The sequence below is a fragment of the Musa acuminata genome, chromosome BXJ3-10 (genome assembly GCF_036884655.1).
Source record: "Musa acuminata AAA Group cultivar baxijiao chromosome BXJ3-10, Cavendish_Baxijiao_AAA, whole genome shotgun sequence".
In the NCBI taxonomy this organism is placed as follows: domain Eukaryota; kingdom Viridiplantae; phylum Streptophyta; class Magnoliopsida; order Zingiberales; family Musaceae; genus Musa; species Musa acuminata.
In genome coordinates, this window is record NC_088358.1 from 8,371,611 (window position 1) to 8,397,500 (window position 25,890).

Below are 25,890 nucleotides of genomic sequence, written 5' to 3' on the forward strand. Positions count from 1 at the left end.
GGCCAATGCTTCCACTGTGGTAAAGATGGGCACTGGAAGAGGAACTGCAAAGAGTACCTTGTAGAAAGGGCGAAACAAAAGCTTGATGAAGCTTCAGGTACATTCATGATCAGTCTCCATTTGTCAGACTCTTATGATAACACATGGGTATTGGATACCGGTAGTGCTTATCATATATGCAATTCGTTACAGGTTCTGGCAAGGCCTAGGAGACTAGAGAGAGGCGAGATGGACCTCAAGATGGGTAATATAGCAAAAGTTGCTGTACTAGCTGTTGGCGAGGTCTCCCTACATCTGCCTAATGGAGCTTTTATTGCATTAGATGCATGTTATTTTGTTCCTTCTATTATCAAAAATATTATCTCCATTTCATGTTTAATAGTTAGTGGATATAAATTTGTTTTTGAGAACAATGGTTGTTCGATATTATTAGATGATAAGATCATCACGAAAGGAACATTGCATAATAGTTTATTTATGTTAGACACTACTCCACATATCATGAATGTAAATGTGTCTAAGAGGAAACGAGATGAGGTGAACAGTGCATACCTGTGGCATTGTAGGCTAGGTCATATCCATGAGAGAATGATTCAAAAGTTACTAAATGATGGATATCTAGATCCATTTGACTACGTGTCATATGTAACTTGTGAACCTTGCATTCGTGGAAAATTGACCAACTCTCCATTTAGTGGAACTGGAGAGAGAGCCACTGAGTTGTTGGAACTCATACATAGTGATGTATGTGGACCCATGTCAACTCATGCCATTGGAGGTTACTCCTACTTCATTACATTTACTGATGATTTCTCAAGGTATGGATATGTGTACTTAATGAAGTACAAGTCCAAGGCCTTTGAGAAATTCAGAGAGTATAAGAATGAGGTGGAGAACCAGACTGGAAAGAGTATCAAAACTCTTCGATCAGATCGAGGAGGTGAGTACTTAAGTACAGAGTTTACTCAGTTCCTCAAGGACCATGGGATATTATCCCAATGGACACCTTCTTATACACCTCAGCTCAATGGTGTCTCTGAAAGGAGAAATCGTACGTTATTAGATATGGTACGGTCCATGATGAGTTTCGCTGACCTACCCATCTTATTCTAGGGATATGCCCTAGAGACCATAGCTTACCTTCTGAACAGAGTTCCAACTAAGTCGGTAGTGTGTACACCATATGAGATATGGAAAGGGAAGAAGCCTGATCTTAAGGTTGTTAAGATTTGGGGCTGCCCTGCCCATGTTAAAAGACACAACCCCGATAAGTTAGAATCAAGGACATAGCGATGTAAATTTGTGGGATACCCCAAGGAAACTTGTGGGTATTATTTCTATCATCTCGAGGACCAAAAGGTCTTTGTAGCTAAGAGAGCAGTGTTCCTTGAGAAAGAACACATTCTTGGCGGAGACAGTGGGAGAATGATAGAGTTGAGCGAGGTTGGAGAACCAAGCTCAAGCACCACTCTACAGCCCGAGTTTATTCAGGTACCTAATACACAATTTTCAACTTTACGCAGGTCTGATAGAGTATCCCATCCTCCTGAGAGATATGTGGGACATATTAGAGGAGAGGATGTAGAGGATATTGATCCTCAGACCTACGAGGAGGCTATTATGAGTATAGACTCTGGGAAGTGGCAAGAAGCCATGAATTCTGAGATGGATTCTATGTACTCCAACAAGGTTTGGAACCTAGTTGATGCGCCCAAAGGTATTGTACCCATCGGTTGCAAGTGGATCTTTAAGAAAAAGATCGGAGTAGATGGAAAGGTAGAGACTTATAAAGCAAGGCTAGTGGCTAAGGGGTATCGTCAAAGGCAAGGTGTTGATTATGACGAAACCTTCTCACCCGTAGCAATGCTAAAATCCATCAGAATTCTATTGGCTATTGCAGCACACTATGATTATGAGATCTGGCAGATGGATGTGAAAACCGCATTCCTCAATGGGAACCTCGAGGAGGAGGTGTATATGATGCAACCTGAGGGATTCATGTCCAAAAACTGCCCAGATAAGGTGTGTAGGTTGCTTAGATCCATTTATGGACTAAAGCAAGCTTCCCGAAGTTGGAACATAAGATTTGATGAGGCAATCAGATCTTATGACTTCGTTAAGAACGAAGATGAGCCTTGTGTATACAGAAAGGTAAGTGGGAGCGCTATCACCTTTTTGGTGTTATATGTGGATGACATCCTGATCATTGGGAATGACGTAGGAATGCTATCCACGGTAAAGTCTTGGTTATCTAGACACTTCTCCATGAAGGACTTAGGGGAAGCATCCTATATCTTGGGGATTAGAATCTATAGAGATAGATCCAAGAGGATGCTTGGCTTGTCCCAGTCTAGGTACATAGAAACCATTGTCAAAATGTTTGGCATTGAAAATTCTAAGAAAGGGCAAACATTGATATGATACCTTATGCCTCAGCAATAGGGTCTATCATGTATGCCATGCTATGTACTAGGCCTGATATAGCACATGCTCTGAGTGTCACGAGCAGGTATCAGTCGGATCCAGGCTTGGAGCATTGGAAAGCAGTAAAGTGTATCCCTAAGTACTTGAGAAGGACTAAGGATCTTTTACTAGTATATGGAGGTAATAGCCTTAAGGTTGAAGGCTACACTGACTCAAGTTTTTAGTCTGATGTCGATGATAGCAAGTCGAATTCAGGGTATGTGTACACCTTGAATGGAGGAGCAGTGTGCTGGAAGAGTTCCAAGCAAGATACCACTGCTGACTCGACCACAGAGGCAGAGTATATTGCTGCATCAGATGCAGCAAAGGAGGGAGTCTGGGTGAAGAAGTTCATCACAGATTTGGGAGTCGTGCTGGGTAGCGAGGAGCCGATCTCCTTATATTGTGACAACAACGGGGCGATTACTCAAATAAGGGAACCTGGGTCTCATCAGAAGTGTTCTGAGGAGGTTCCAACTTATCAAAGAGATCGTAACCCGAGGAGATGTAGCAGTGGAAAGAGTTCCATCCGAAGATAACATTGTAGATCCACTGACAAAGCCATTGTCTCAGATTGTCTTTGAGCGTCACAAGGGTCTGATGGGGATCAGACACATAGGTGATTGGCTTTAGGTCAAGTGGGAGATTGCTAGTCATAGGTGCCCGGCAAGCCAATCACGTGAGTGATGGCACGTGTGACTTGATACAGAATCTTTTTGCTTATTATATTTTGACGTATATCACTTTATAACTATTGCATAAATGCATATATATATTGTGATGTCCTTGGATTTGTGCAATGGGAATCGGATCGTGATGAGATCACGATAATGAGATCGATTCACCTTTAAACACATATCCTAAATAATCCCGGTCATAGGTTACTCGAGAGGGATATCATGATAACTGGACAGACTGGTGTGCTGTATACCCGTCCATATGATGGATGCAGCTGGTCTCATAGCTGCTCGTGTAGGGACACTAGGGATACAGTACAGGTGCTCATTGGAGAATGAGTTCACTGATTGCTCCGCTTACGGAATGCTGGATGGTTAATGATGCCTTATTGTCAGACAGCGATTCCGTAGTCCTAGTGGTGTATCTGGTCCTTAGACTTGAGACACCAAGGATGTCTTGTATGAGTGCTCCACTCTTTGATACCAGACTTATAGGTTTGGCTGTCCCAGATCTAGTACAGCTGGTCATTGGGAGTGGTAGTCGACCTTACGAGGGCTATTGAGTGTCGATAGAGGATCATCCACTCTCGGTGTCATGAGAGGAATATCCCATGTGTTCTTGCTCAGACAAATCCCTGGCCAGGGTCATTCGGGTTGAGAGAGAAAGAGTTCTCCGGGAGAATCTGATTAGAGCGAGACTCGAGTAGAAACCGTATGGGTCTGACAACACCATGCTCAATATACGGTCTCTGGGATATTAGATGGATGAGAGATTATAAGTACACGATAACTGAGGATAGACAGGTCCAATGGATTGGATTCCCCTGTATCGTCTGGGGACTACGGCGTAGTGGCCTAGTACTTCCGTAGTCGATGAGTCAAGTGAATTATTACAGAGAAATAATTCACTGAGTTAGAAGGAGTTCTGATAGGTATGACTCACGGCCAGCTCGATATTGGGCCTAGAGGATCACACACATATGGTAGGCATTGCGATGAGTAGAGGTTCAGATATGAGATATCCGACGGAGCCCTTGTCTTATTGGATGCAGATCCAATACCCACTAGGGGAGGACCCATTAGGGTTTGACAGGGGACCTCTATAAATAGGAGGGATTCAGAGCCTCATAGGCTAGAGCCTTTACTTGCCTTTCCTATTCTCCTCTTCCTCTCCACCTCAGATCAGGCCTGGAGTTTTTGAGGAGCGTCGTCGCAACCCTGCTGTGTGGATCACCGCTAGAGAGGAGGACGCTTGACCTCCTTTACCCTCTCCTAAGGATCTGCAAGGAAACAGGGATATACGATCTCCCTAGGTAACACGATCTACTCTATACGCAGTTTCATGTTTCGCGGATTTTTGCGCACCAATCTTCGCGCGCCGACGAACATCTTTTTGGGAATCGAGGATTTTGTTTTCTTGTTCTTCCGCTGCGCATGTGATGTCGCCCCCATGATTTCCCAACAAGGGTTGCTACATTTATGGAAATAAAACATATATGTGGGAAAGTATCATGATTCCTTATGGGAATAGTAAGTGGAGCAACAGAGACAGATGATGAAGACATATGGAAGATATGGACTACTATGAGGGAGCAAGTAGAAGTATGTAACAATGACAAGAATAAAAATAAAAATAAAAAAGGTACTATCGGTACTTATACAGTAAAGAGGAAGAAAAATAAAAAAAAGCAGAAAGAATCAAAAAGTTCTACAGTAAGGAGGAAGAAAAATAAAAATGAATAAGTGTTGGTACTTCTGTAGTAAGGAGAGAGGAAGAATAAAAAATTTTTGCAGTAAGGAGGAACCAAGAGTGCATGCTCCCTACGATGTAAAGTCACCAAATGCATTGACTGGGCCCAACAAATGCTTGACGCTGCACTGTAGGCTTGGAACTTGGTGCGGTAGCCATGGTCGTTTCTGGAAGCAGGGAAGCTGTCGTCATGGGCGGTGGTCAAGGACCGGTGCTTGTCCCAGTTCCTTCGTTCTGGAGGAGGATTGTTGAAGAAGAAGAACTGCAATCGATGTAGTTCAGAGAGTAATGACTGGGGAGGGATGGACGTAGTCAGACATCTCCACTCCCTAGGCTGGTCCCAAAGACGACAGGACCCTCGATCGATTCTGCGACAGAAATCAAAAGCGTCGTCTCCTCGGCGATGGGCTTCAGATCGGAAGCAGCGACGTCGCCAACGGCGAGACCTGTGTGGGCCGCGATGGAGCAGACGTAGGACAGGGCCATCCGAATGTCGATGGTCATCGGAGAAGTGGGAGGGGGTGCAGATCCGCCTAGGATATGGAAAGGGGGACTACCATAGATGAGGAGAAATTTGACAGCGATGTGCTGTCAGACAGTAAGAATTTTTCTCGACATCGACTCGATGGGGGTGCTGCAATAGTAGTGATGACTCTTCACAATTTATGCTCTGATACCATAAAAAAATGAGATAATAAAAAAAAAATATATTTCAATTAGTTTCATATGAAGTCTATTAAAAGATAACATTTCTTTAACTAAGCAGAGAGATTGCCTCCGGTTAAGAAAATCTCTTGTTTATTAGAGAAAATCTCATCTGCTTTGAAGTTTAGGAAATCTCTCGATTATGAAATCTCTCAGTTATCAGTCGTCCAGCCAAACATATGAGGTCCAACGTGACATGATAGCCCCTCTTACTTCAAGCTACTGTTGATATCTTAATATACGGCTACTTGACATTTTGGCCGAAGCATTTTACTTGAACACTAATTTCTTTGATTGTTTGGCCATTTCTTATTTTGTTGCGGTAAAATTGAGGTGACGGATCCATCAACACTTATGCATCAATATTATTGTTTTATGCTCTATACCTCATCTTCACGTTAGTCGAGTCACCTAATCCACATGTAAGAGTCATTTAAGTGACCTTTTTACATTATCTTAGTCTCACACCATTGTACTCTGACTAAAAAAAGAATAAAGATAATTTTCATGCATCCATTATCGAACAAATATATCATAAATAGATATATTAGCACTGGTTAATGATGATTTTGACCAATATAACCAACAGATATAACAGCTCGATATCGACCCCTGAGGCTCTCACTAGTCATATAGGTACACTCAAGAGATAGAGAACAATTCCGGTTTGACTTGTCTAATTAGATTATTAACTTAAGCATCAGATAGATATAGACGAAAATTTACACCTTACAACTTTGTTTTTGTAGAGTTTGGATAGTTAATTTGGAGAATTTCAACTTACAACTGGCTCGTACAGGAATTTGATTGGATCCGAATCAGTTTCTAGTTTGGGCAATCAAAATTTACACTGACATATTTCTAACCTTTTTTTTCTAGTTTCACATTTAATTGTATCATTTTAAAATCCATGTTATTACTAGAGCATTCTATTGATTTTCATTTATTCCTCACCATTTTGCTAGGAGAGTTAGATTCTTCCTTTTTCCTATTTCTGGCATATGGTTGTTATCTTCAAAACACATCCATTTGTACCCTTTAATAGTAGCAAAGAGGCAGATTTAAGGTTTTTAATTTTCTGAAATCAAAAATCAAAATTGAACCGAACTCATTCCAATTCGAATAGTTAATTTTTTATTATTTTTAATTAAAAATAATTTAAAATTTCTAATTCAAAACTTAAAATTAATCATTTGACAGTGGTTAGGTTTATTGAATTGTTGGCTTTTGTTTATCATGTTACACGTGTACCCGTACAGTTTTATCCTTTTAAAATATATGAGTTCTAAAAGATATTTTTAAAAATAAGAGAGATCTAGCGGATTTATTAGTCCTTGGTTCCTGTACTCTTCAACTAATATGAGACTAAATGATCTTAACAAAATTTTAGTCTATATTTTATTTGAAATCTTATACCACCTTATTGCTATATTAAAAATTTCTTATAAATATATCTGCTATATATAATGTAGTCCCCAAACTGATGAGATTTGATTGCTGATTGAGACGGTGAAATATGTTGAAGACCCTCCAAGAAAGGAGACAAAGATAGATACATGCATGAAATTTGTTGGATGATCGAGAGTACATGCTGGTTATTTTGAGGATTTAATAATATTTTAGTACCATTTGTTGTCAAGCGTAATGAGTTCTTAAGACGCAATCACCATGGAAGCTCGTTACGATCTCCTCCCAAGAGATCATATTGAGATCTACATCTCTAACTTTTTTGCACACCACTGGCTCCTTGATTGAGACTGTCGAAAGTGTGGTCGATAGAGATCAACTAGGTCACGACGTGTGATGAACTCCGCATGGCAAAGATCCTTGCACGAGTTTATGTCAACTTTAGTTTGGCCTGGCCTGCCTCTTTGAGCTGTCATGATATCGATCCAGCTTGTGTTCATAGATCTCTTCAGCTACCCTAGAAGAACAGAATGAACAGGAGGAGGAAGCATAGATGAAAAGGAAGGTTGTTCGCAGAGGATGGCGTATCCGCAGGTTCGTCACCAGTAGGTTGACCCTTAGAATAATTGTGTGAGCTCCTCATCCTGTATATGGTATATAGATTTAAGACACTTTCAGAGATTGATTTATGAGGAATGATGTCGAGGGTGGCAGTTAGAAAGGAGCAAATCGTTCACAATATATATATATATATATATATATATATATATATATATATATATATATATATCATCGGGACAAACTTTGGAGAGTCCCAACTGACAAACTGGATCATGTTTTTGCTTGGATGAGAGATGACCTGTTGACATTGGCGCAGAAGACAATGGTGTAATCATAGGCGTTGCAGGTGAAGGTGCTTGTGCCATCATCAAATGCGTAGCTATATGCTCTTGGGCAGGCAGCCTTGAAGATGGTTGAATAGAAAGATGGTTTACAGGAGGAGGGGTTAGCATACTCCCCGCTGCAGCAGTACTCATCCAGCCCGAATGCCTCACAAGCACTCCTGCATGCCACCACCCCACCGCCACCGTCCACCCGAAGCTCCTTGGGACAACCTGAGCACAGGAAGGAATGCACATAAATTCTCTCTTTTTTGTTACGACCATAGTTTCTTCCTTTTCATGCCATATGCTACGATCTAGCCTTAGTGGTAGCTTTTTTTTGTTGTTGTTGAATTTGTGGTGCTTTCGTGATTCTGATATGATGATCACTTGCAGGTTTCGACTGTAAGATAATGGAAATAAGCATTGGCTTTTTACCACGGTTGAGATCTGCTAAACATCCGGTCGCGTTACAACCTCCGTGTAGCACCCTCGGTGCCGCGACGACAGGCAAGTTGTATCCGTCCACGAGACTCACGTCGTAGTAATCCTCGTCCAGGCCTTTGCCGAGGGTGATCTCAAACAATGTCACCGGCGGTAGAGCCCCAATGCCTCCACACTCCATCCGTCCGCCGCAGTCTCCGGTTTGGCACGTGCCGGCTCCGTTGGTGTCGAAGTTGCATCCTGTTCGAGCCCATATCCGGCCTGACCACCCGGGTGGCGCTCGTATCCGAGCAGTCTGCCCGGAATCGAGCCGGAAGCCGGTCGTCGGGAGCTGGGGTGTGCCGGCCCCGGCCAACGTCCCGGGCCAGATCGGGTGGGGACAGTTGTTGGATACGGTGAAGGTGCAACCATCCGAAATCCTGAAAAGAAGAGCTAATATTGGCACAAAGGCCAACACGTTGGAGGTGGCCGACGCTTCCATGGGTTGGTGCTACGAGGTGAAGAAGCAAAGGGAGAGGCATCGGGAGGGGGATGGAAGAAGTTTTAAACGTTGCGAGGCAGGTTGTTTGAAGGTAGGAGGAATGGAGGGTGACACCCCAAGGCTTTTTGAGGTTGCTTTAGGTGATCCTTTGGCACATGATAGGGGGTGAAAGTTTAGTATGTTGCCTGATTTGGGTGGCCTCACTGGGAAGCAATACCTTATGGACCATTGGAAGACAAAGAAGAATGGGGCTATCCATATGTATCCTTTAGTTAATCGAAATTAAATTACATCTATTACCAACAGTGTTTGGATTTGAATCTCACTACATTTTAGATCATCTATGGATTTGGTTATAAAGAGTTCCATTATCAAATAGTATTCTTTAAGAAAGTTAAAGGAGCATATTCGCTTTAATCTACTTGGATTTGGAGTCAAAGCATCAAGTTCTAACCCCAAAAAGGTGCTAGTAACCCACTGATTCTTTTTGTTCACTGCGCTGCAAAAGGTATCCTTTCAGATCTGAAGAGGAACAAAATCTAATCAGGTGAATATCTCATCGTTAGGCAACAAGGAACACAAATTTGTATTAGATTTTTCATCATAAACAAATGATAGGTGCAAAGTTGTTTCTAGGACAGAACAAAGCTGCTCAAAAATGATTGTCCACTGTTGCATAGGTAAGTCATCAAGAAAGGAATTTGATCTCACAAGGCTTCATGAGTTACTTTTCAAGACCACATTCAGCTTCCAAACTTAATGTCAAGTATGTTTTACAGAAGACCAGTGGGCACATCTTACCAGCCGTAAACCAAAATGAGTTTATGAAGACAGTAGGAACATGACATAATATCAACCTACAGAGCGACGACACCATAATCAAGATCATCATACTCCAAAACAGCATAACACAAATTTACTACTATCAACTATAGGCTTTCCTAATCGGCTGCTTCTCGCTCTTGGTCCTCACTGCCTTCTGGTTGAAGATCAGTTTCAGGATCTTTGGGAGTCAAGTAGCGGCCGCTCATTGGATCGATAGGTCGGGTGTCGCGTGGCCCGCCTTTACGACTCAATGCAAGCATCGGAGGAGGTGGCAAGAGCCCTGCACGAAAGAGGATTCTTTGGACTGGATCTGATGGTTGTGCACCAACAGAAAACCAATACCTACACAACCACCAAAAACGGAGAGGATAAGTAGGAAGTTATGATCCACTTTTCTAGTAAAAAAAGCACTAGCTTTGGCATTACACATCCCATTATATGAATAAACCTCACGCAGACATTTTGACTGATTCACATCAAAAATCTCAAACAATTCATCAGAATAATGAATATGTTCCTGGGAATTTTAAATTACAAGTCTTCCAAATTTATAACATATAACATTATCTAAACTCATCTGAATGAGAGATGCAAATTATACTTAAAACTCATCAGTCATCCAAAATAATATCTACTTCCACACCCTATGCTGGTCTCTAAATCACATTTCCACTACTTTTATAGATTGATGGTAGACTTTCTTTATAACAGTCTAAATACCAATAGTTCTCATTCTGTTAATTCAAAATTGTACAAAAAGGTACCAGAAACATTTTGACCTTGTAGATAGTATCAATCAGTGGCCCCCAGCTTGAATCTATAATACATATGATTATTCTAGCTTCTGCAAAGAACTTTCTGCAGGTATGTAGAGTGTTAAACGTATCCGGATATTCCTCTCTGCACAAAGATCATTAAGGACTGCCACAAAACACTACAGGCAACGTCCCAAACAGTTATGCTCTGTATAACTTCCAGTGCTCTCTCTTCCAATGAAAGAAATGAACTAGATTTATTCTTGACAGCATGATATTGCTCATCCAGGAGCACTGGGTTTTAAGGCTCTCACATCTTAGTCCAATTAAACTTCCAGGTAAGCTTCACATGAACAGTGCACGAGAACAAGATTGTAAGTCTCATAAAAACTTCACCATCCACCATATCAACAATAAGTTTTCCCCTGCCTAGTCTCAGAAGTGTTGTTTTCTATCTCAAACAAAAGTGCACTGAGATATGGACCTTTACATTTGACGAGAACCAGTCCCGCATTAGATCGAACAAATAATCTTGAAGTAGCTCAAATCCTCATTTTTGTGATCTTTAAAATTGACAAAGACAATTTGCTATTCACAAAATTAATAGCATTAAATCCAGAATACAATGATGATCAATCTTGGAACTGCAGAAGTTATCTATGTGTTTGTCACGGTTCTAAATGAAAAACAAATCTCTACAAAAAATAACAAGTTGCAATGTATTGTAATCTACAAGCAGTCATATTTACTATAATTGATAATTTGCAAAAGAAAAAATAACTAATCCAAAATTCAGTTCATGAACATGTCAATTCGAAAATGAGTTTACCAGTCATTAAAACAAGTGACCAAGGTGGACCTATGTACTTTACCCTGAAAAAACTAGAGGTTAGTGATCTCAGCTGTTGCTCAGGTGATGCATGTGAGCCAAAAAAGGAGAGAATAGATCTCGTGTTCACGAATGTGGCATTATAAAGTAAGACCATCAAAATAATTGATTATCAAAGTATGTGAAAACGAGGTATTTGATTACAGGATTAGGAGTATATACCATTGATTCAAGAATTGGATGAGGTATCTCAGCTGAACCTGCAGCTTGTGATTACTACATGGTTTTGTAACAAAGACTTTCCTTATTTATTATAGGAGAAAGTAACTGCAAACTAAATTGGTAGGATAAAGATAAAAGTTAGATCTTAAAAGATTCTTAAAATTCAGAATATGAACCTTCTATGACTGCATAGAAAATTTTAGTCAGAGGTTACATAAGCATTGGGTTTTACAATCTTTATAATTCTTCATATTTAATACCGCTTGCTTCTTTCTAGATTAATTCCAAAACTTATATAAATTAACTAAAAATAATACATTTTTCTTGGAAGCATACATTTCCGTCCACTAGATCTATATTATTTAAGATGTTGATTATCCTGATTAGTGCATGCACCAATGTTTAAATAGCAACAACAACGTATTGCAATTTCACATTGCAAACATTATGCCTCATTTAAGAAGATGCAATCATCCAAATAATGACAATAAGCCCTCCAACGATGGATACTAAGTTCATTCACATAAAAGACCACCTCAAAACATTTCACATAACACAGTAAACTGACAAACTCTATAAGCACACTATCTTTTTTTTTCCCAGAAGCTTTCAAATGTTTTTTTTTTTAAAGGAGCATATAAATCAATTTAAGGGAAAATGAAGGACAAATCTTGATAACAAGCCATCTTAATAAATTATCTATCACATTAGGATAAACAAAGGTTAACTTACTTCACTCGGTCAAAGTTCAATCCCATTCGCTTGCCACCATCCTGCCCTGTCAAATGAAACGTCCAGCCAATAAGTTAACATACAAATCCAAATGACAAAAATTTTAAAAAAGAAGTCTTAGTGCATGGTAGATAAGCTAAGAACAGTATTCAGATAAACACAAACAAAGTCAAACGAAGGAGAAACATATAACGCTTGAGGAGACAGCGAAACTGATCATGAAATGGGAAATTCATGACAAAAGATTGGACTTTGGGACAAGGATAAGGCATACCTGGCAAAGGATTATAGTAGCCCAAGACCTCAAGATGTCTCCCATCTCTTTTAGAACGACTGTCGGCAGCCATAACTCGATAGAAAGGCCTGTTCTTGCACCCAAACCTTGACAGCCGGATCCGGACCACCATCTTCTTCTTCCTCTCTTATCTCAAAGAAGATATTGCTGAATAAGGATTTCAGGTAAGCAAAATAAACAACGTAGCTTAGAGGCAAAGAGGAGATGGAGGCCAAAGCTTTATAAGGTAAGGCACCTTGGTTAGTAATGTCTCTCAAAACTTCAATAGCTAAAGAAGGAACTCGATACAATAAAAAGTACAGTATCTAATATCATATTTCCAATAAATTGAACATTACTAGAAGTTCCCTAATAAAATTAGACTTTAAACCAAAGGTCAGTGTTGCCTAAGGTGCCAAGGTTCCAAAACGTCCGAGGCTAACAATCAGAAAAAAAATAGAATTAAGGAGGAAGATAATCATTAAAATAAAGATTAGATAACATGTGAATTCCATATCATTTCATATTCAAGATATCACCAACAAAACATCGAATTCCAATTAGTGACAACCAAAAATACTAGCAATGACAAATTTCATCCTTTAAAAAATTCAAAACCTATTGTTAACAAAATTTAACTATTATCAGCAATAATTAATTTTACTATTGAATTCAGAAGGAAGCAGAGAAGGGGACGCTGTCTGAGGCAGAAGCAGTGGGGTGCTGTCGGGGGAAGAAGCAAGGCGGTCGGAAGAAGAAGCTGTGTGTGTGTGTGTGTGTGTGTGTGTGTGAGAGAGAGAGAGAGAGAGAGAGGCGCACCGTCGACCGCCTTTGCACGCGAAGGGAGAGGATCGCTGATCTAGGGTTCCAGGGGTTTCGCAGGGGCGGCGTTTTTTATCTTTTGGGGAGGAGGGGGAAGCGTGGTTGATGGGGGGTTTGATGAATCGGTTGGACCGAACCCAGTAAACGGGATCGGTTGAACCAAATTGTACCGAACCCAGATCGGGATTTGACTAATCGTTGTAATTGGGCTCCAATCACATCGACGGATTGGGCCATGGATCGGACCACTTCGAGCCCTAATTGTATTGTTGGACGCTTATTTTACTTGGACTGTTTGGATGAATGTTAATGGTAGTGACACCCATGAAAGTCTTTAATATTTGGAGGATATATATATATATATACATATATATATATATATATATATCCGTAAAATCTAAAAACTTGAATACGTAACATTTGTTATTCATTAACATACTAATGTATGTTAATGACAATGATATAGGCAGAAGATCTTAATATTTTAAAAAATATTTAAATATTAAAATTCATAATGACAAATATGTTACTTTCAAACTGTGTTCTCGTGTCCTATGATTCCAAATAAATTTCTTTCTCACACATAAAATTGACATTTTCCAATAGATTCAGTGGGTTCTTTGAGAGCACATCGATCTATGTATCGATTGATAGCTACATCATGGAACCACCACACCTACATCAGAACCATATTTGAGACTCTGTGGAGTTGACCAGATAAATTGTGAGTCGCTATCAGAGATTTTATTTTGTTTGTTTGTTTTTGAAGCAAAAGAAAGGGAAAGCTTGTATTAGTCAACAAAGATGATAGAGGAGCCATTCTTAGCTATTATTTACAATGACATTGAGATGTTGGCATGGAATCTCAATAAAGGAGAAGGAAAACAACACCCACATAACTTTATGCACGGTTATATGTGGTGTTCGAGAAAGACCTACTAGATAATTTAATGACAACATGGACGGTAGAGTCAATAGGATTTAGAAGAGATTGTTAGATTATGTGATCTTTTATAATTTGATAAGATATATAATAGAACTAATTAGATTCTGATGATATATATTGATCGATACAAAGGAAATTCATATTAAAATAAAATTTCTTAGGAGATGCCTTTGATGTGAGGAACTCTCCTAATTGTTAAGATCGAATTAGCACTAAGAGAGTGGGTGAATTAATGCAGCGATAAAATCAATGATTTAAAAAACTTCATTCGATAAAAACTCATATCGCAAATATGAGTTTAACTTAAAAGCATTCGTAAGTATAAGTATAGTAAAAGCAGTAAGCAAGTAAGGCAGTTCTTACTTTTCCATGCAATAATAACTGGGGTATTCATAGATCCCAAATTTGAAACAAAAAAGGTCTCATTCCGGGTTTCTTAGGTTCTAGCAATATCATCGCCTGTGTTGGGTGGTACCACTGCTTGTAGCATTGACATTGGGCGGTACCGCTAGACTAGGTACCATTGCCTAGTCTAGCGATACCAATGCCTAACATTTGGTGGTACCAATGCCTGACATTTGGTGGTACCATCGCTCAATCTAGTAGTACTACCACTTGACATTGTCTTGGAGATTGTGTCTTGGAGACTGAGCCATTAGCGCCGACATCGCTTGACCCAACTTTTGGGTCACTGAATGAGCTTTTCTCTTAGCACAAAATAACCCCACTTTGAGCCCAATTGGTCCCTAATTAAGTTTATCTAATTACATTCTAAACCAACCCAATTACAACTAAAACTACTTCGATCTAGATAATTATTACAAAGCATTAATCACATGTTGTCTGACATGTCATTGGTTCATTGGCGCTTTATCCAATCTTTCAACGCATCATCCTCTTTTGTGGCCTTTTGCCCAATCAGCATGTTGACCTCCGTAACTCCGATATTCTTAGTACAATGTCTACTTTTCTAAGCCCGATGCTCGAACTCATGGCACGAAGCCTTTTGTCGACATGTCGATCGATCCTCCGGCTCGACGTCCAATCTTTTGACATGTTCCACTCATGCCTAACATTGATTCTTCCTGCTTTAATTGTATTTCTTGATGGAAGCTAGTTCCGCATCACTCAAAACGCAGATTAGATCATAACATTATCAATTGGTTTCATCATCAAAATCAAAGATTTAACAATCTTCTCCTTTTTAATGATGACAACTAATTGATGATAGAGTTAACCTTCCCCTATCAATCTATCATATTCATAGAACATTTAAATTCAGAAAATCATATAATGTTTCAAAATATAAAAATACATCATATCACACATGATTCAAATTATCATCATTACTTCTTCACCTTTATCATCAACAAAAAAAAAAGAAGTGCATCTAGGAAGTTTTTGAAATATTATAACATACAAGTTAGCAACATATGCAAGTTTGCAAGTTTAGCTTCTTTTTTGAGATATGCAAGTTTGTAAGTTTTGCTTCTTGAGATTTTTGAGATATGGAAGTTTGTAAGTTTTGATTCTTGAGATAGGCAAGATAGCACTTTTGCTTCTCTTGAGATTTCAAGCTAGCAATTTTTGGTGATGTTCAAGATAGCAAGCTCTATCTTCTCTTTTAAGAAGTGCTTACTAGCAATTTTGCTTTCTAACAAGTTTTTCTCCTTGAAATGTGGAAGCTAGCAAGTTCTTTGCTTCCCTTTGAAATGTACAAGCTAGCAATTTTTCTCTCCTTTTGTCATTATAAAAAAGAAGAGAAAAATATAATGTTGTAATTCTTTTCCCCGTATATCAATTTCACAAGGATAAAGTATCAATCTTATTTCAATATGGCATATTGAAATAAGGTATTATTTCAAAAAATGATAGTTGTTAACTTTCACATCATTTCATCAAAAAATCATAAGTATTGCATACATCATTTCAAATCATAAATATTTTAAATCATGATGATATTAAAATGTCAAATTATATTACATCCTACTATTCATCAAAAAATCATGAGTATTTCATGTATAATTTCATATCATCACATGAAGAATATTAAGAAAAATTAATTGGGTAATGAGATATACACTTCATGAATACAAGGTAGTCATGAACCAAATTTTAAATTATGAATATAAAAAATTAAGAGAAAAATTATGATTCTTTTTGGATGACTCAAATAACGAAAAGAACCATGGGATTTCAAATCAAGATATTGATTCATAGAAAGATCTAAGTATCAAATATTGAGAAATCAAGACCATGATTTGGATAAAAAAATAAATCTCAATCCATAAAATTTCCTTGTAAGAAATGTCAACTCATCATTATTATCACTTTAGGCATGATATCAAATCAATAAATTTTTAAATCAGCATTACTTGGGTATGCATGATACTAAAACATGGTTTCAAGTCTTCAACATATAATATGCATGTTTGCATAAATCTCTTCTTTAGTAAATGATAAGAAGGAATCATAAAAGATAGAAAATATTTTAATTTTCATAAAAGATAGCTCAAGTAGAAAAGTTATTCATTCAAATTCAATTTGTCAACTTCAAGCTTATCATACAAATCACTTTTCTTAATTTAAGATAACATAAAATAGATTTATCACTAAGAATTACTTATTAAAAAATTAAAAAAACTTTAGAGATATTTTCAAGAAACATGCATTCTCTCCTTTTTGTTTCAATTTAAGTGATTTGATTTCATATAAGCATGCTCAAGTTTTTTACGTCAAATTAAAACATGCATCATTGTTTAAAATTAAAAGAGCAAATTTCATCATAAAAATCATCAATATCAATAAACCATAAATCATAAAAATCACTATTACTTCAAATTATCATGCATAATTAAATCATCAAGCATGATTTCATTAATCATAAAGCATTTTCAATCAAAATTATTTTATTTTTTTATAGTAATATATTTTCAATCAAAATGATTAAGTGAATCTAACTCTTCATGCTTAATCTTCCATACAAAAGCCATGCATCATCATTTATAATAAAAAAATAGTATAAAAACATCAAGATACACATTATTATTTCTTAAAATATGTATAGAATTAATCTAATCTTATTTGGTGTATAAGCATTACATTTAATTTTAATATTTTTATCCCTTTATCATAAAACATGTAATTATCATGATTATATATATATATATATATATTTAAAACTAATCAAAACATAAAAGCACTAAGTAATTTCATGGTAAAGTAAATGTATTTCGGGTGAGTTACATACCTCATTGTGAAAGGCCACATTATCTTTGTTGATTTACTCCTCATCTTCGGATGCGCTTGATTTGTCCTTGAGTGCTTCCTTCTTCTTTAACAACTTTTTGTTCAGTTTTATATACTCATCTTTAGAGTGCCCCAACTTCTTGTGTTTATAGCAAGTAGTTGTGTTCTTTTAAAATTTATTTTTATTCTTTGATTCTTATTTTATGAATATTTTAAGCTTTGTTGTTAAGAGTTCAAAGTTATTATCGAGCTTTTGCTCGAGTGGTTTTCTTGAGTTCTAAGTGTCAAATCCTTCCTGTTATTTAGAATATTGTTCTTACGTTCATCAAGTTCATCATGTGTCTTGCATATCATTTCATAGGTCATCAAAGACCCAATAAGTTATTCAATCGGAAAATGGATCAAGTTCTTTGATTCTTGTATTGCTGTTACTTTCGAATCCCAATTTTTAGAAAGAGATTATAAAACTTCATTAACAAGTTTAAAATTCAAAAAAACTTTAGAAAGAGATCACAAAACTTCATTCGAAATAATTCAAAATCATGCATCAAAAGATTAATTTTCAAATCTTTAACTCTATTAGTACCTTCATATGTGATTTCAAAAGTATGTCAAATGTCATGCACAATTTCATAAATAGAAACCCGATTAAATTCGTTTTTGTCTAAGGCACAAAACAAAGCATTCAAAAAAAATAATCTTTTTTTTTGAAGTCATTCCATTCATTCTTCATATGTTTAGAGGGGGTTTAAAAACCAAGTTCAACGATATTCCATAAATCAAAGTTCAAAGAATGCAAGAAAACTCTCATCCGAGTTTTCCAATAAGTGTAGTCCGTCCCATTGAACATAGGAGGACGAATGATAGAGTGACCATCTTGAAATCTGATAAAAGTCATTTCTCTTAGGTGTTAAACCAAATGAGAAAAATATGGCTCTGATACCAATTGTTAGGATCGAGTCGGTACTAGGGGTGAATTATTGCTTACGATAAAAATGTCAGTTTTAAAACTTCGTACGCTTGATGAAAATCGTTATCGGAAAGATGTTAACTTAAAACACGTTTGTAAGCATTGTGAAAGCAAGAAATCAGTTTGCAATTAAAATGAAAAGCTTAAAGTAAATGCAAACTAAATTTTTATAGTGGTTTGGTCATCGTGACCTACATCCACTCTTGAATCTTCTTCACTAGAGACCACCGACTTCCACTACTGGTCTTCCTTTAATGGGCGAAGACCAACTACCCTCTTATAACCCTTTCTGCTTTTCATAGGTTTAGGAGATAACCCTTACAAGTCTCATACCTCTCTTAGAGTAAGCTTGAAACTTAAAGAGAATTAGGATACTTAGCACTTTGTCAACTCAGAATAACAATCCCTTTCTGCTCAAATTCTTTCTTTTCCATGCAAGAATAGCTAGGGTATTTATAGACCCCAAATGACTTCAAAATTAGAGCAAAAAAAGTCTCATCCAGGTTTTCCTATTTCTGATGGTACTATCACCTGTGTTGGGCGATACCACCGCTGCAACACTGATACTGGGTGGTACCACCGCCCAGTATAACAATACAACTACCTAGACTGACAATACTAACGCCTAACACTAGGCAATACCATCGTCCAGTTTAGCGGTACTACCGCCTGACATAGTCTTGGAGATTGTGTCTCGGAGGCTAAACCACTAGCTGTGCCACCGCCTGACTCAACTTTTGAGTCACTAAATAAGCCTTTCTTTTGGCCCAAACAGCCTCACTTTTGGCCCAATTGGCCCCTAATTGAGTTGGCTTAATTATATTCTAAACTAACTCAATTACAACTAAAACTACTTCGATCTAGATAATTATTACAAGGCATTAATCATATGTTGTCCAACATATCATTGCTTCATCGGCGCTTCATCTTTTTTTGTGGCCTTTTGCTAAATTGATATGTTGACCTCCGCAACTCCGATCTCCTTAGCGTAATGTCTACTCATCTAGGCTCGATGCCCGAACTCATGGCACAAAACTTTTTGCCGACATGTCGATCGATCCTCCAGCTCGACGTCTAATCTTCTAACATGTTCCACTCCGGCCCAACATTGATTCTTCCTATTTTAATTATCTTTTTTGATCGAAGTTAGTCTCATATCACTCAAAACACAGATTAGATCATAACATTATTAATTAGTTTCATTATCAAAATGAAAGATTCGATGGTCTCGATAAAGAAGAAGAAAAACACCCACATCAACTTTATATGCACAATTATATGTGGTGTTTGAGAAAGACCCACTAGATAATTTAATGACAACGACGATGGAGTCAATAGGATTTTGTGTGCCATACGTGGACAATAGTATGCTACGCATAATCTTATGACATGAAATATTAGATTGTTCCATGGTTTCCGCACAAGGATAATTTTTTTAAAATAGATCATTAGATTATGTGATCCTTTATAATTGGATAAGATATATAATAGAACTAATTAGGTTCTAATGATAGATATTGGCCAATAAAAAAAAATTTATATTAAAATAAGATTTTTTAGGAGATGCTTTTGATGGGAGGAACTCTCCTAATAACTTATCCTAGACCCGCTGTTCTTATCTATAAATAGACAAGACCTCACAACTTCATAAAGGACGCGGTTAAGAGATTATAGTTCTCCCTCAATCTCAATAGAAAAAGAGGAGAACGAGAGTCTAGTTATCCTTACATATTAACAGTAGTTTTCAATCTAAAGATACTGACAGATCAAGATCTTTTTCAAATGATATCAATATAATGTTATTTGATTTTAATCCTAACATAAAAATTTTTCATATTATATATAATAGTTTTTATGCTAATATAATTTTATTTATTGATTGTTGCATTCTACAATATTAGCAAAGAGAAGTTATTTTGAGGGCTGCATAAAGAAAAAAAAATCCAAGAATTTTGATGTGGACTAGTGATTTCGTAAGCCCATTTCATCTGACACTAGAAATGCTAATCGGATAGTTCAAAATAGCAATCAAGGAATCATGTGAAAATTGATCGTGTTTTTATTGCAATTGAAACAAATATATTAAGGGGCATTGTATACTTTTCATGTGCTACACGCAAACAATTCATGCCACACCGACTTAGCATCAAATCTTGTTCTTTAGTTGAATTATTGTATTTGTTAGAGAACGCACGAGATAAATGATGTAACTCCATGACTGGGATGGTGGTGGGAGGGAGGATCAACATCTATAATTATTCACATACGTTGGACATTGAAAATTTATTTATTTTATCTTATTTTACTTATTTCTTGGCATGAAAGTTGTGATGTCCCATGGGTAAAGGCGTTAAAAAAGAGATAAAAAAGAAATTACTAAAAAAATTTGAATGTATTAATATGTTCCTCTCCTATATTCGTAAGGGAGAAGTCTCCGATATCATGTTAGAAAGAAAAAAAGAAAAGAAATGACTAAAAAAATTTAAATGTATTAACAAGAAATGAAATTATAGGGTCGAATCCTTTGATCTCGATTATTTTGAGATCAACCTGCATGAAGATCGACGATGGGTAAGTTTGTAACATGGTCTCTTCTCAAATCAATAATGAAACGATAAAAATAATAATAATTGAATTATATTATTGTGACTTGATGACTTTATATAGATTTAAATAGGAAAATATTATATGGTACGTACAAGATATTCTCCCATATTTTTTATTTTGTGTTAGAAATATATGTTCTTTATTTTAGATTTATTTCCATGACCCAGTGGTAAATATTTTTTATCATATATATATATATATATATATATATATATATATATATATATATAACAATTAAGCTGATGGATGTATGCATCCCAGCAACACCAATCTCATTGATAAGAAACATCAATTGCGTGGTGTGGGCATCATCATTTAACTTTGGCTCTAACTTTGTCCAATCACAATGCTCCACTTCTTTGTATTGTTCATCATATATAAAGGAATTAGGTGGGCCATCCAAAGTACAATCATTGTCTGCCAAGAAGAAGAAAATGGTTGGTGACCTCTACGAGATTTATGTCCATTGTTGTCCTCAACATTTTCTTGAATTAGGCATTACCTGCATTTTTTATCTTTGCAAATTCTGCATATTTTATTTTTAATGTAATTTATACATATATTCCGTTCAAAAAATAAGTTAAATAAATATAATTAAGAATATATAAAAATATCGAAAATTATTAAAAGGTTATTAGTATAAATTGGAGTTTCAATTTACAGTAGCTAACGGAGGTTAACTAAATGACATATATATATATATTTATATATATATAATACATACAAAAGCAAAACTTAAAATGAGAAGAATAAATATGAAAAACACAGTAGGGGGGGTTATATATGTAATTTAAGATTTGGATTAAAAACTTGGATGACGGTGGATATTAATATATTAATACTTGGCGTAACACATCCTCCACATTAATGCCTTCTCCTTTGGCAATATTAGGTGTGGGGTTGGCGTTGCTTTTTGGTCATAGAAAAGGATGTTTGCACGTGAGAAATAATAAAGTATACAGGTAACATCACCCGAAAGCTCCACACAGAGAGAGAGAGAGAGAGAGAGAGAGAGAGAGAGAGAATTTTCATTCAATTATTTTTGTATCAATTTGATAAACAAAAAAGCTAGCTCAATTAGATTGGGTAGTGGTCGAAAACCCCAAGTTAGGTTAATTTCAAGGCATAGGACATGGTTGGTTCTAACTCCGCCAACGTCATTTTATCTTGATGTGGGAGTTCCACCGAGACGCCAAGTCTGACTCGACTTCACAATGTGGCATAACTCGTTCCACCTCAATTATTGGTGTCTTTGGATGATGAAAAAGATGTGGCACATTGTTCTATGTCATTTTATTCGTCCAATGACACAAACAGGATCAATTGAAAGTCAATAATAAATAATATGATATAATAATTTAATATGAGATTATTTGATTGATAAATCATTGGTGTGATCGTAGCCTCGTGAGAAATTATCTATTTTGAACGATGAATATACCCGTATGATTATTCGTTTATGAATTTCAAAAAACACCTAAGGATAAAAAATACTTTGTGGACGATGAGCATACTCGCATGATCTTATGAGTTCTTGATTTTTATACACCTACGTGGAACTAAATGATTTTATCATAGTTTAATTTCTTTTTAATATAAATATTAATTAGAATTATGTTTATATATATATATATATATATATATATATATATATATATATATATATATATATAAAGTTTTACCGACAAAGAACAACATCAAGTTTATGTAACTTTTTTCTTTTCTTTATGAAATCATCATAACTAATAGTTTATGTTTTAAGGAAACTGAATCCAATAGGTGGTGGTGGGGAGGGGGTCCCACTTCTGTTCTCTTTTTGGCTTGGTGTGTAATTTTAGGTTTAGGTCGATAGCTATTGGTAATTGGGACCGACCATCCACTGACTCGAGTGCGAAGGAAATACGACTCCTGCTGATTTCTCTCAACAGACTCTCTCATTCCTTATCCTCCTCTCTTTCCTTAACGAGCCAAAAATAATGGGGGGAGAGAAGAGAGCAGAAACTCGTCAATGGCAGCACTCTTTTCCTCCACAGGGCCAATGGAGACAAAGCCTCTCGATTGCCTGCCCTTTCCCCTCCCTTCTCCTGACCTCTGATACCTCCTCCCCTGGCCTCTAAAACACCCAACTTTGATGCCAGACCAATCCTCCAGATTTTCATCTCCCCCCAAGGATCTCGCCTTTCCTCAGCCTCGATACCCCGCCACCGAGCTCTTCATCCTCCCCACGCCGCAAAATCCGCCCTTGTTTCTTCTACCCATCGGTCGTCCAGTTTTCGCGTGTCTCTCTCCGAGAGAACGTTGATCGCGTCACAAAGGCGGCGCCTTTGTTCCCCCTCGTTTTTTTTTTCTTAATCTCTTGAAGTTTGGATCCGCTGGCTGAGTGCTGGGGGAATCAGAGGAAGACCATGAGCTCAGCGTCGGTTCCCGAGGCCTCATCGACGCCACAGAAGAGATTCTCTAATCTACGGGGCGTCCGGTGGCGTGTTGATCTTGGAATACTGCCGAGCTCGCCGTCGGCCTCGATTGATGATCTCCGGCGCGTCACCGCAGACACCCGAAGGAGGTGAGATTAGATCCAAATCGAAGCTTCCATGTTGTTCGATGTATTGTTGCCTTTTTCTTTTGCTTCATCTGTTGTAGGAAAAATAGCTCTTTTCAACTTGTGGATTTGATATTCTTCTTATAATGCTATTTTCAAATCTTAGATGGATAATTTAAACCGTCTTTCGATTTAGTGCTTGGATTTCTGATCTGTTGTTAGTTACTTTTGTGAACTATTACCATGCCTACAATCTATCTCTTGGCTAACTCTCTAAGTTCACAGATATGCAACTCTGAGGCGGCGCCTTCTCATGGATCATCATCCTCCAAAAGATGGGGATGCATCTCCTGATCTTACCGTGGATAATCCTCTATCACAAAATCCAGGTATGCTTTCCTTCCGAGTTGTACTTGTGGGGGAAATCTAATTTTTTTCTATATCAACTACAAGCCTTGTTCAACAGTATTCCTTAAGTTTGTTACCTATTATTATATGGTTGATTTCAGAATTTCCAGTGGTTGATTATGTAAAGTTGGGTGTGATGGTCCTTCATGTATTTATATTAGCTTCCAAAGTAACCTTCATGATTTTAGGACTCCCCAATAAAAATAAACTCCAATGAGATTTGGGAGATATATTCTCTTGTATGTTTGTTGACTATAACTCGAGCATCAGAATGGTTCATTTTGGTCCAATTTATATTTTGTTGATATGAATCAAGCAATTTCATTTAAGATCGATGAAGCCCATTAACTGAAAATATCTTGCAATTAGTTCACTGCATTTAAGATTTTGCTTTTGAATCTTGCAATTTCATATTATCTGATCTACTTCCTACAGATAGCACTTGGGGTCGCTTCTTCAGTTATGCTGAATTGGGAAGAATGGTCGACCAAGATCTGTCCAGGTTATATCCTGAACATAGTGGCTACTTTCACACACCTACATGCCAGGCTATGCTAAGAAGAATATTGTTGTTATGGTGTCTCCAACATCCCGAGCATGGATATCGACAAGGTCAGTATATGAATTTTAATTTTAAGGCTAATCTGTCATCTATTTCATTGTGCATTCTCTGATAAATAGCTCATGTAATTCTAGGAAAAATTTGAAGGATAGAATTATTATCCTACTGAAAAATTGAAGTTCATTGTGCTTTTGTGCTTTTTGTTTGGCCTGAAAGAACTCACTTGTAACTTTAGGTTCTCAGTAAATAGAACCTGAATTACAGTTAGCAAATTGACGATGTTGGTTACATAACTTTATCGTTAACAGCCTTTTTGGATTTAATTTTATTGCCTTGAGTTAACGGCAAAACATGACATGACATGACAAAATGGACATGCAAAATTTTACAAGAGTTTCTGAACTATTATATGCCAATAGCGAAGATGGGACATTTCCTTCACAGTTATCTTTCATATGGTCCTTGGTGAAGCCACTGAAACTACTATTTTGTTACAGGAATGCATGAACTATTGGCGCCTCTGGTATATGTGCTTCGTGTTGATTTGGATCACCTAATTCAAGTACAAAAACTCCATGAAGATTGTTTTAATGATGAATTTGATGGCATCATCTTGCCGGAAAGTGATATGATCTCCAATTACAGAAGTAGAAGGATTAGAAACTGGGACTCTGGAATCGAAATTGAGAATAATCCTTACAAAGTGAGCAATGGCCTTAGTGTAGGCGAACTTGATCCTCATACGAGGGAAATATTTTTGCTGAGTGATTCTTATGGAGCAGAAGGTGAGTTGGGAGTTATCTTGTCTGAAAGATTTATGGAACATGATGCGTATTGCATGCTCGATTATTTAATGGATGGAGCCCAAGGTGTGCTAGCCATGGCAAGTTTTTTCTCTCCTGTAGTTGGATCCAGCACAAATTTACCTCCTGTCATTGAGGCCTCATCGGCATTGTATCATTTGCTGTCCATTGTGGATCATTCTCTTCATGCCCACCTTGTTGAGCTTGGGGTGGAACCTCAATACTTCGCCCTCCGATGGTTGCGTGTTCTATACGGACGGGAGTTTTGCCTTGACGATCTGCTGGTGATTTGGGATGAATTATTTTCTTCCAAAAATAGCAGTTGCATAGACAGTGATGTGGAATACAACTTTAAGGTTTTATGTTCTCCTCGAGGGTCATTCGTTGCAGCTTTGGCAGTCTCAATGCTTCTCTATCTTAGATCTTCCCTTTTAGCTACTGAAACTGCAACTACTTGCCTCCAACGGTTACTAAATTTTCCACAAAATCCTGATATGAAGAAACTTATAGAGAAGGCAAAATCATTGCAGATGCTCGCT

The 25,890-nt window shown here is 37.2% G+C and overlaps 3 protein-coding genes across 5 annotated transcripts in view; 1 reads left to right on the forward strand and 2 right to left on the reverse strand.

The window, feature by feature from the left end:
• Positions 1-7,184: 7,184 nt before the first annotated feature.
• Positions 7,185-8,834, reverse strand: LOC135650969 (pathogenesis-related thaumatin-like protein 3.5). Its single transcript, XM_065170713.1, has 3 exons — positions 8,322-8,834; positions 7,862-8,117; positions 7,185-7,646 (listed from the first exon to the last, which is right to left on the reverse strand). Exons 1-3 carry the CDS (start codon positions 8,806-8,808, stop codon positions 7,520-7,522), a joined length of 870 nt encoding a protein of 289 aa, XP_065026785.1. The 5' UTR covers positions 8,809-8,834; the 3' UTR covers positions 7,185-7,519.
• A 698-nt stretch (positions 8,835-9,532) lies between these two features.
• LOC103999836 (small ribosomal subunit protein bS16m/bS16c) lies at positions 9,533-13,405 on the reverse strand. 2 transcript variants are annotated; one of them, XM_009421707.3, is made up of 4 exons: positions 13,265-13,405; positions 12,446-12,592; positions 12,172-12,217; positions 9,533-9,975 (listed from the first exon to the last, which is right to left on the reverse strand). In XM_009421707.3, exons 2-4 carry the CDS (start codon positions 12,576-12,578, stop codon positions 9,750-9,752), a joined length of 405 nt encoding a protein of 134 aa, XP_009419982.2. In that variant the 5' UTR covers positions 12,579-12,592; positions 13,265-13,405; the 3' UTR covers positions 9,533-9,749. The 2 variants fall into 2 exon arrangements, with proteins under 2 accessions (XP_009419982.2, XP_009419981.2); XM_009421706.3 differs by having other exon boundaries at positions 12,446-12,613.
• A 9,527-nt stretch (positions 13,406-22,932) lies between these two features.
• LOC135651683 (uncharacterized) overlaps positions 22,933-25,890 on the forward strand; it is a 4,643-nt gene continuing 1,685 nt past the window's right edge. For both annotated transcript variants that reach the window (XM_065171987.1, XM_065171988.1), the window contains exons 1-4: positions 22,933-23,602; positions 23,864-23,967; positions 24,422-24,598; positions 25,046-25,890. The exon at positions 25,046-25,890 is cut by the window's right edge and continues 1,002 nt beyond it. In XM_065171987.1, coding sequence (XP_065028059.1) covers positions 23,445-23,602; positions 23,864-23,967; positions 24,422-24,598; positions 25,046-25,890 — 1,284 coding nt within the window. In that variant the 5' untranslated portion in view covers positions 22,933-23,444. The remainder of the gene's footprint in view (positions 23,603-23,863; positions 23,968-24,421; positions 24,599-25,045) is intronic.